This window comes from Orussus abietinus, unplaced genomic scaffold (genome assembly GCF_000612105.2).
Source record: "Orussus abietinus isolate OABI.00-Male unplaced genomic scaffold, Oabi_2.0 scaffold33, whole genome shotgun sequence".
NCBI classification, from domain to species: domain Eukaryota; kingdom Metazoa; phylum Arthropoda; class Insecta; order Hymenoptera; family Orussidae; genus Orussus; species Orussus abietinus.
In genome coordinates this window covers 45,427-57,325 of record NW_019394294.1, presented here as the reverse complement: position 1 = coordinate 57,325, position 11,899 = coordinate 45,427, and the positions used below count along the sequence as shown (strand labels likewise).

The 11,899-nt window shown below is 43.5% G+C and overlaps 1 protein-coding gene across 1 annotated transcript; it reads right to left on the bottom strand.

The window, feature by feature from the left end:
• Window positions 1-8,827: 8,827 nt before the first annotated feature.
• Window positions 8,828-10,804, bottom strand: LOC105695412. Its single transcript, XM_012416950.1, has one exon. It carries the CDS (start codon window positions 10,802-10,804, stop codon window positions 8,828-8,830), a length of 1,977 nt encoding a protein of 658 aa, XP_012272373.1.
• Between the last annotated feature and the right edge of the window lie 1,095 nt (window positions 10,805-11,899).

Genomic DNA, 11,899 nt, shown 5'->3' with positions numbered 1-11,899 from the left:
CGTTGCACTTTTTTATATGAAAATTACCACTTATCGAAAATCGCTCCCATATAAACACAGTTCAACGTTTCATCTTCGATATGAGCACTCGTTAAGCTCGATCGGTTTAGAAACACGTTCGGAATCGTTGTCCCCGTGAGGCCCTGCAAAATCGCTGGAGTGGTGAGCGCCCTTAAGATTCCATTATGTTAAACTCGAATAATTTTATTTTCTACCCAAAGTTAGACAAAATTCAACATACGGCACATCGACGTAAGAAAGTCTTCTTTCCGGAAAAAAGACCTTATAACGTCGACACGCAATATTTCACATTTCATCAAAATCGTTACTACGCTAAAGAAGGATATCCGACTTTTAAAGAAAGGAAAATCTTAAACGGGACACCCGGCATTATTAACGATACATTAGCATCCAATCCCCTTTTGTATGAATCCCTTCGCATACTTTTACCGTAACTTCACGACCCCGGTGATTCTGGCGTTGGGGAAACATTCCTTCCGGTAAAAAGTGTACCGCGACTTCGAAACGTTTCAGTATCACCGCAATAACCTATTATCTCCCCGGAGCGCGGTAAGAAAGTTTCATTTCTCTACTCAAAATGCGAGTACATTTCAGGCGGATGAAACGTGAAAAATGAAAACGGCCAGCCTCGGCGCCGGTTTCCTTATCCGGGGGGGAAAATGGCGCGTCAATGGCGTTCAACGCGCCGCCATTACAGATACGAGCGCGCAGCGAACAATGCTCGGTGACCTTTTGTGGGCTCGTCATCGTCGGAATGTCATGGCGTCCCGCGACGTGGCTTCCCCGTGGCTCAAAGCACCTTGAAAAATCCCTAGTCGACCACTCGGCAACTGTTCCCTCGCCGACGGTTTCGAAAACCGCGCGCGTCGCCCCGCCGCGCCGACGTCAAAGAGGGATGTTTAATCTCCCCGGCGACTCTACGCGCGCACTTCGCTCTGAAAGGAAAACAGAGAAGAGAAAAGACCGAGAGTTTCCCGATAATTCCCTTTGGACCCGCCGAATAGCGCGCTCATTAAGGGCGCTCACCACTCCAGCGATTTTGNTATGGAATTGAGATTTTCAAGAAATATTTTAAATATCTTCGAATGAAACCTACAAGAAAATGTAAAAAATCTGTCGCTTGAGATATTTGGCAAAGATTACAAAGAAATATTTGGAAGTTATTCTATGCTACTAGGGACGTGTCACGTCGCAACCCAACATGGCGGACGTCTACATCCCCGTTGGATCGTTCTACGAGTATCGTGTACATTTCCCGATAGCGACTGAAATTCTTCCCGAGAAAATGCCCAACCGTCTAAGACAATGGTTCTTATCGGGTGCTCGTTACGGGTGCTTCGCGTATTTTCTCGTGTAGCAAATTTTAGCATATTATTCGTACTATCAAAGAGGCAGGACAAATGGGCATCCCTGTTTAATAGGGAAAGTTTTCCAGGTGCACCTCGCCGATTTTGTTGGTTCTGACACATATGTTGTACAATGAAAAATAAGAGGCACGAGTGTTTTATGCGCGTTAATCCGGGAGTTTAACCATTTATGTGCTGGAAAGAAGGCTGCCACATAACGTTGAAATAACATGCATTTGTAAAATGGTTGTCAGCGCAAGCAGTTAAGGGGTGAAAACCACCCCCAAAGTTAACCCCCCCAAGAACAGTTTTTGACGCTTCCTCGTAAACGGAATTAAATGTGACACACTGATTGAATCGCTGATAGAAACTGAAAGTGTAGACGATTCGTTTTTAATATTCCTCCGTTCTCGAAGAAAAAAAATGTGAAAAAAATTGTTCTCGGAGGTCGACATTAGAAGTGGTTTCTATAACGCAATGTTATAGAATTACAATTTTCTTTTCACGGTGTATCCTCCAATCGGAACGAAATGCGACTGCGCGCGCCGCCGAATTTCCCCTAGATCTCTCAATTCCTGACACTCGGTAGTATTTACTTTTACTCAGCTGAAGGGTTTTCTAGGAATTTATTCCTAGAAAACATCTTTATCCTCGAGCTCCTGCACCGAGTACCCCTCATTAACGGAATTGATTACCGTCAATTATTCGTCGCCCAAATTTTTCAAATTAAAACCAAATACGCGAGTTCCACTTTCATCGACCTTTCGAGTTCTCTCGCTTTTTCCTTTTTTTTTCTTTTTATCGATAGCCTCATTTCGCTTCGCCCTATATATAGGTTCTATTTCGTGACGTCACCGGGAATAACGGAGGGGTGAAAAAAAGGAAAGGGGGAAAAAAAAAGGATTTAATCCAGCAGCTGCGCGGACAGAGCGTTTCCCGGGCATGTCTAATTAAAATACCTTTGTCGTTCCCTGACGGCCTGAATATTTTTTTCCGTGTACGGGGCATCTCCGAGCCGCGACATTTCCTGAGGAAAATTGCGACGGGGGCGCATGTCGAAGCGTTCGGAATTTCTCCCTGTCCACGGGCGACGCCAATCCACCTCGACGCTCGTTTCAGTTCGTAACGACTCCATTAGAAACGGCGCGAGCGAACGGTCGAATAAATTAATGGCCCTCGAAAGTGTCGGATCTTCCCTAATCGCGGACCCCATGTCGAGAAGATCGCTCGTATCAGGAAAATCGAACGCTTATTAGAAATCCCGGAACCAAATTCAACCCCTTCTTCTTTTTTCTTTCTAAATATTTCCGGACATTCTGGAACGCTACGTATCAGTACCTAGCGAAAAATATCACGGGATTTAAGTTTCACGAGGAAAAGAGAGTTCTTTTTTAAGAACGCACAAGGACACGGATGAATTTATTACTGATAAGTTAATCTTGGACATTTCTTTATATGATCGTCACAGCATTCAACGTTACACCTGCTTCATATATTGGATCAAGATGTTAAATTCTTGGGCGGGGGTCTTTTCTAGCGAAACGAACAGAAATACCTTACGAACTTGTACTTCAGTTTAGAGATAAGAATTCATTAGATATAAATCAGCTTGGACTTGTGTCCGAAACCAATATAACATTCTTCCTGCTCAATCCAAAGTTCCTTAATTAATAACCTTATCGCGTAAATAGAAATTATTTCCCCAGTAAATCCCGTGAATTCCATATTTATCGCGTAACCCGAGCAAGGCTATCCATCCGCCGAAGCTCCCATGCACGTACGACATTAATACCAACTCGAAAATGGAGTCTCTCCAGGGCTAGTTTTACGGTAATGCTCCTTTTTGCTCGTGCAAAGAGTACCTCCGTTGTCAGTGAGTAACTCGGTCGTCGCAAAAAACGAAAGCAACCCCGAAGCAAAACGGAACGACGGGCAACGTCGCTGAAAATCGTCCCAGCGTATTAATTTAGGCAAAATTTCTCAAAACGAATTATCATTCCGCTCCCCGGGCCCCAAAAAGCCGAAAAAAAAATTCGTTCCATAATTTTTCCATCGATTAAATATAAAGTTACAATAAAAAATTGAACCCTCGTTGATCAAAGCGTAAGGATACAAGAAAAATTTGATTTTCGCGCAATTCCCGAGATTTCACGTGCCATCGACAATATTCGACGTTATACAGCCGAATTTCAATCCCCTTCGTGTCGCAATAACCGAATCGATTTCTGCTTCGAGGGTCGACACATAAAACCGAAAAGACGTACCTCGCATGTAGCCGGAAACTTTATCGCTGAAAAGTCGTTCGTCCCCTCTTTGATTACTCTCCCGATATCTCCGTAGTGGATAAAATTCGAGAAGCCCGATTCGAATTAAATTTCAAGTAATTACGTAATTAGCGGTTAAGGCCGTGATTAAAATTGTCGACTTCCTTTCAAGGTCTAAATCGCGAGTTGCGAGGGAGTATTCACTCAGGAAATCGTGAAATTTTAACGCTCGAAGTCACGTCAGGAAATCAGCTGGAAATCGCAAGGAGAAATCGCTGGAAATCGTTGGAAATCACCGAACACTGGTACGATCATAAAATAGTATCAGGAGACATAACGCCTATGGTTGGTTCTACTGAAAAATGACCCCAGAATCGGGATCCATGATTTCAAATTTTCGTTAATCTAACGATGCGAGCAGTACCTTGCGGTAAATGAGGGAACTCCAATCCTACTTGACCAAAACATTTCCTACCGATGTAAATGGCCCAAAATGCTATTAATTTTGCAATTACGATACGCAAAGTGAAACGATGATCCGTAAATGATATACAGAATGTGATGTTTTTAACGCGACAAAAACTGGCCGACCCGCTAGCAGACGATCATTTTGAATTGCAACATTTCATCGAGGAGGCGCTCTTGGCCCTAGATCGGAAAAGATCTGAACATCCTGGACCCTTAAATTGGGGACGATTTCAATAAATGGCGTTGGATTTCCTTATATACTACTTCGTAGTCACGATTTTAAGGCCGAACGTCCCTTGTTACCGAATCGCATTGTTCTTCGTCACGTGAAACAAAGGCAATCGACTCTGAAAGAAGGCAATCGTTTTCACTGATTTCCAAGTGAATAGCCCCACAGCGAGCCGTGTGTTTTACATTTTCCGTAACGAAATGTCATAAATATTCTGCAGCTTGTCAATCAGGAATGGCAATTTCTTTTGCGCACGACAGCGCATTGAAACCAGGCTTTAACGTACCGCTCGCGTATGTCCGTCTCAATTACGGTGCAGTGGTGCGTTTACTGCATACGAGGCGATATTTCCTACGGGCCGAGTAATATCCCCGGCAATTTGAATGCTAAATTCGGCTTTACGTTACCGACTCCGCGTAAAAAGGAAAAAATATGGCATTATCGGATGAATTATCGCGCCGTCAGGAAATGTCCACTGTATCTAAATCGTGCGCGCATTTCCTCTTCCGAGGGCGACGCTTCGCGTGTAAGACATTTCGATCCGTGCTTCGACAGTCCCCACGACAAAAAGCCCGGTATAAGGTTGTTTCTGTATAATCGGTATTTTCTTGAAAAATAAATAAGCAACACGTACAATCACAGGAGGAATTCGATCCCACTTGTAGCGTGCAACGCTTCAATGAGGACTAACTCGACTGACTTTTTCTCCGGTCAATTTATCCGCGAACACCTGAGGTACACTAAGCGAAAAATGCACTTTCTAGACAAATTGAATTACTTGGGACAAGTTAAATGTTTCTTACCAAAGAAATTTCTAGGCTCAAGTTAAATTGATTTTGCAGGAATCAACAGCGTTACGAGTCAAATGATTCCAATTTTGCATCAAGTCGATACGATTTTGCGAAAAAGATTCAATGTACTAAGCTGACATCAAGTATTGAAAATATTAACGGAAGTTATATCATTCTTTTTTAAATACAATCCTGTGTTTAATTCAACCAATTTAATACTCAAAGTGAACAATTATTAAAGGCGAATAGATATTGTTCTACCTTGATGCAAGAATGAGTTCACCGGTATCATATGAGTTACAATAAGCCTACCAAATTCAACATTAATACAAGAATATATTCAATACTTCTAGTCTTCCCTTGAAATTAAACATAAAACTGTCGATCAAGGGAATTCGTAGATAAAAAAAAAGATAGAAAAAAATTCGTCCATCCACAGGAATTCATATAATGTCATAAATCCCTGTAGATTGTGGTCCTTCTGACATTTGCTCCTATAGGTTACATAACGTTGCACATACTTGCTTTTGCAACAACGTGTATGAAAATCGATTCGCAATGATCAACAATGGTCGAAGTGGCATAAAGCGAGAAAAGGATAACCTAAAAGGATTTCCACCCACGTTTTCGGAACGATCGGTTCACGGAACCGTAAAACATCGAGCTCGCCTTCAACGTCGGGGGGATATCATTACTCGCGCGCGACCGGAGAAATGTTTATTGCAATTCGGTCGTTAAGTCGTACGTCGATCCTCGCGTTTGCATTTCCACGGTTCGGCTGCATCCGAGTCGACGGTGCACGAGCGCCTTCGGAGCGTGCTAAAAAGCTTCCCCATCGATGTGCATGCGAGTGCACCACCCACGGGGTGGAGGGTTGGGGGACAGCCCGGTAACGAGGCTGTAACAAGTTTTCCCGGAAGGTGAGAAAAGGAGTTCCCTGAAAAGGGAACGAAAATGGCTCCTTCCCAGGGAGATATCCCGCCGAAATGGGACGCCCCTTTATCCGATCGCCCGTAGGAAAAATCGCGAGCAGGGAGCAACGGGGGGAGGATCGGATATGTATCCGTATGCGTCATTGCGTACTTGCACTCTCCTTCCTCCTCGAGATAACGTGATCAAGAGCACTCGACCGAGAGAAATCGAAGTTTCCGCCAGATCGAGGATTTAGGCGCGAATGATGGAAACGTCGCGTCTTCCCTTGCGATGGGAAACTCGGTAAATGATGCGACGTGCGCACTTTTTCCTGGAGACTGTACAGACGCGGAAAAATAATTCACGGATAATGCTATGTGATAATGAGCCAGCAGCATTCTTTGGCAGAATATGTTTCCTGTATGGAAAATATATACGCGATTATTATTAATTCACAGGCGCAACAACAGTGTTATTCACGGTTGCAATGCCCTTTACCGGCGACAGCAAACTGGATATCGTTCATTCGAATGGTAACGATAACATTTTATCTATAAACAAATTTTCTCTCTTTAAAATATTAGAGCAGATGAGAGATTTTGCAGGCTTATTTTTTTTCTGAAGGAAGTTCCGCTATTACATCTATACTTGATACAGGTGGAAACACTTTTGCCGATACCGCAATTGTTACCGCAGGACGAGAGAGACGTTCTCGGCAATTCTATCCTCTGTTAAGAATGCAAATGTTTTTTATCTCGTGTAGGTACTTAGCGATCGAGGTCTTCAAAATCTAATTTTTTAAACGTTTAAAAAGCGATCTTTATATTCATATTTGTTCACAGCTCTTCAAATGGACGGAATACCGCCGAAGGATGGAAGCTGCATGTTCTGCCCGGCTAGTTTGTCGGGCAGTTGTTGTATGAATCTCGTTGGTTTTTGCAAGTGGAATTGCAAAATGAGATATTCATACAACTGCTCACATGCAGAAGGAAGGTACCCGAATGACAAGTGAGACTATCGCGAACAAAACAGCTTAAATTTATTATAATATTAAATTTGACGACTGACTTAGAATTTTGTCAGCTCTTCACGCGTGAATAAGGATAACTGTTACAGAGCTGATGGTGAAGGCTGACGAGAGACGTGTTAAATTATCGAGAGACGGAGAGTGACTGACTTACAGAAAAATTACAGAATTCCTCCTCCGGTCGCATTACATTTTTTGAGGAGGTGGTAGCATATTTCTAGCATAACGATTGGCTGACTGATTTTAAGAAGGGCGGTTAAAATCGAATAGTCAGCCTCGTGATTGGTCGGTAGCTGTCCAATACGGTTAGGTGAAAACGGAAAATTTCAAGTTGCTGTGCAGATGGAAAAACATGTTGTATGCACGTGTGCATGTTGCGCGCACGTGTAAGCGGTAAAGTTAAAAAAGGTAGACGGTAAAGAATAGGGACGGTCAATCCGAGAAAATTCTAAAGAACCCTAAACTTCCGCGATGGGACGTACAGGGCAATAATGTCGTCTCGGAGAAAACTAAGATTTACGAGCCGATTTCGACGTCAGAAAATTGTTAAATTGGTAAATGGCCCGATGGGCCCAAGCAGGCAGTAAGACCCTTTCTAGGAATTTGTTTGACATTTCAACGTCCGCGATGAATTTACATATACGAGTTTCGCGGACGGAACATCCCGGCCCCCTTGAACGGTCACGTTCAAAAGGTAACATGATAAATAAACTTATCAACTAAACATAATTTTACAGATCCTTAACAGTCTCTAATCAGATGTCTCTATTGGAAGCGGTGAAATTCGCTTCACGCTTCTCTTGTACACCCCACTTGACGTTTTTAATGTCACAACCCTGACAACGTTGTCTGCTCCGGGATGCACTTCGATGATTCTCGCCAGGAGCCAATGTAGAGGTGGTACGTTGTCTGCCTTGACAACGACCAGAGTCCCAACCTTGATGTTGGCTGATGTCTCCCGCCATTTTGATCTGCCATTTATCTCATTGAGATATTCCTTGTGCCAGCGGGTCCAAAAGTGCTGCTTCAGCTTCTGGATATGCTGCCAACTAGATACTCTGTTAGCAGGCGTTTCAGAAAAATCGTGGCCCGGAATGCTCGTCAATGAGTCGCCAATAAGGAAATGTGCGGGGGTTAATGCGAGAAAATCATTAGGATCAGAGTATAGAGGGGTCAAAGGACGAGAATTTAAAATCGCTTGTATCTCTTTCATCCTCAGCTAATTGATGAAGTGTACGAATTACCAGAAAGGATGCAGATGTAAGTCCATATGTAATAGTATTTAATTCGTACGTTTTCAGCTCATCCGATGGATTTTCACGCTAGAGTATTTTCTGAAAGCAGTGTTCTTAGCGTGAACCTTAACCTGTGGATACATTGTTCCTGTATCAGCTGTGACATATCTGTGCGTGCGAAATCTGGTTACAATAGAGAATATATTCTCCTAAATAGTCGGGCCGACTAAAAGGGTTTCGTTAAGAGAAATTCCGGTGGTAGATTTGGCAGAACCGTCAATAAAAACCACCCTGAGTTTGGTTGTAAGCCTTGTTTCTTTAACAACCGCATGATTGAGGAAAAAGCCCGAACTGTTACGGGATCTGCTATCTCCTGCATATGGCCTAACTGTATATATTCTCTCAGAAATTCTGATTCAAGATTTCGCAGCCGTGGATTTGTCTGCAGTCGCTTTTCCACTTGGTATAATCTTCGTGAAGCTAATTTATCCGAATTTTCTAAAGCTTCGAGGTTTTCTTCAAGCGGTAATTGAACTATACATTGTCCGGACGAATCGCGCTGAATGTGTTCTTCGGAATGCTTCTCGTATGCAATTTCTTCCGATGATAACCGGTTTGTAATAGAGATCTCTTCAATTTCCCAAAATTTTCTATATGAGTTTGAAGACCTTCAGTGGACGTATGGCATGTTGTAGGCGCAATATCTGTGCACGGTATGCGACCCGAAATAACCCATCCAAAATGAGTTTTTTGCAATGTTGCTGCTGTTTTAGGCAATCTAATCTGACCAATGCACAGTAATTTGTAAAAGATTTCTGCCCCTAGCAACGCATCGATCTGTGAAGGTCGATAAAATTCGGGATCTGCAAGCACGACGTTTTTCGGAATATTTAATTGTGTCACATCCACTGTATCGGCAGGAAGATAGCCTGTGATTTTGGGAATTACTAGAAACGAGAGAGTGGATTTGAACTGAGTGTCTCGTGATTTCACAGTGGTCGAGACGAGATGATCTATTTTTGAAAAGTCCTGATTCAGTCCGGCAACTGGAATATCAACGTCTTTCTTCGGTAGATGGAGATCTGTCGCTAATTTCTCTGTAATGAAATTCGACTGTGATCCCGAATCTAGCAGAACTCTACATGGGTGCAGCTTTCCTCGACTGTCGCAAATGTGCACCAATGCAGTTGATAATAAAACTTGTGTCGATGCAGACACTTGCAGAGTAACGGACTGTGACGAAGCTGTCTGATTTTCAGCGATTTCTATCGTTGCTGGAGCCGTTGTAGGATGGAGCTTAGAATGATGCTTCTTTGAACAGATTGTGCATCGAGAACACTTGCAATTTTGCACCATATGATTTGATCGCAAACAATTAAAACATAATTTCTTCTCTTTTACCAGATTATATCTCTCTGGAACAGACAGGGCTAAAAAATCCTTGCAGACTTGGATTTGATGTGGACCTTTACATATGGAACAAGAAAACTTTGAGTCGGTTGTAAGGAACGATTGCTGCTTAAACTTCTGACGTGGTGCTGTACTGAGCACGCGATTACGTTCCTTAGCATTAATTTCCATTGATCCTATCGCTGTCGCATCCAAAGCCTGCCTTCGTTTTTCTAAAAATGCGGTCATTTCGCTCATAGTCGGCATATCGGTACTAGTCAACGATTCTTCCCATTTAATGCGAGTTTCCGTATCGAATTTTGTTAACATAATTCCGATTAATATCGAATCCCACGCTTCCGTCGGTTGCTTAAGCGCCTTGAGTGCTCTGATGTGCTTGGAAAAGGTGCATACTAATTGACCTATGGCTTGATTATTTGCCTTAATCAGTGGGGTGAAGTTAAGAAGTTCTCCGATGTGCTTTAAAATAATAATGCGCTGATTATCGTATCGCTCCTTCAGAAGATTCCATGCGACGGAGTAATTTTCGGACGACGTTTCTAAAGACGCAATAATGTCGGAAGCTTCTTCTTTAAGAGATGACCGAAGGTAGTGCAATTTCTGTACGTCGGGAAGACTCGCGTTGGAATGTATAATTGAGACGAAGGTGTCACGGAAGTTTAACCACGTGTCGTAAGATCCGTTAAATGACGGCAATTCTAGTTTCGGCAGTCTGAAATTATTTGTGTTCCTCGGAGCGCTGTCATTATTAACAGTTGACACACTTGCCGTAGTCGCTGAGTTACTGATGAGGCTTCGATCTATAATTTCTCTCGCAGCGCCTACAGTTTCATAAAAGGTGTTTTGAAATTCTATACAACTGGGATCTTCGAAATTGTCTCCAGCATCCTCGTTTACGGTTAGAAGCTCGATTTGAGTTTGAATCTCGTCAAACACTGGCCAGGAGTCTTCTACCTTGGAAACACTAATTTTCATTGCAGGAAGAAGTCGATCACAGTCGGCGGGACGACGACGATATTCGGCAACGGCATTCTTAAGTCGCGTTAACTGACTCTTAATCAAGCCACGCTTATGGATCAGAGCTTTCATATCGATGGACATGGTTACCGAGATTCGAAGGTTCTAAGAAGGGTTGACGAAAGAGGGACAATCTAAGGAATGGACGACTCAATGATATACGAGCTTACGGGTCGATGAGCAGAGGCAGCTAGTAACACTGTCGAGTGAAGCAGAGCTGCGAAATCGGCACCGCGTCGTGGAATGGCAGATGATGTCGTCCTCTGGANGCCCGATGGGCCCAAGCAGGCAGTAAGACCCTTTCTAGGAATTTGTTTGACATTTCAACGTCCGCGATGAATTTACATATACGAGTTTCGCGGACGGAACACTGCATCTACGGCAACCTTTAACAGGAATCAATTTTGTCAGGGAGCGAAAGAATCGGACGTAAAACCATAAAGATAAAAATGACGAAACAATCACGACCAAACAAAGGACACGCCTCGAAACGGGATTATTTTCGGATTACCTTTTTTTTATTTTCGACATTCGCGCAGTCCTTTTTCATCCGCCCGACCGGCTGAGTATGCTAAGCAAATTTAACCGCCCGTTTCGGAAACCACGCGCCCCCACAAATATATTTCGAAACGCGAAACGGCGGGCGTAAAAGATACATAAATGTAAATCCTAGTCATTACCGGAACGCGCATTTCCATGGAGAAACGCTGCGACCAGCATCTGCGGAAGTGACTTCGAAAGTCCCCGCGAATGCACCGTCGATAGTTTAATGCCGGTTAGATCGATCAAGATCGTCGACGGGCGAAGGAAAAATCAATTTCCCGCCCCGAGCCTTGTCGGTTAGTTTACGAAACGTCGAACTTAGATTGTATAAATAATGCCTTCGAGGGGAGATTCTAGGGCGGAACCATTCTCGAGCCCGGCCGCGAAGTTTCGACATCGCCCACGCCGCGTTATTGTTGGTGCGTCGCGCGACTGCAAATTGCAAATTGCAATTATCGCGACGCCCGGATTTTCCGTCCCGGGTATCCGGTGTACGGATAAATCAAGATATAAGCGCCCAGCTACGAACAGGAACGATATGCCGTTAAGTGGAGTTGGCCAACTTCGCAACGAACTGCGTTCCCCTCGTTTTCCCGTTTTGCGGCTCGCGGGAACTTCATCTGGACGGGGAGAAAA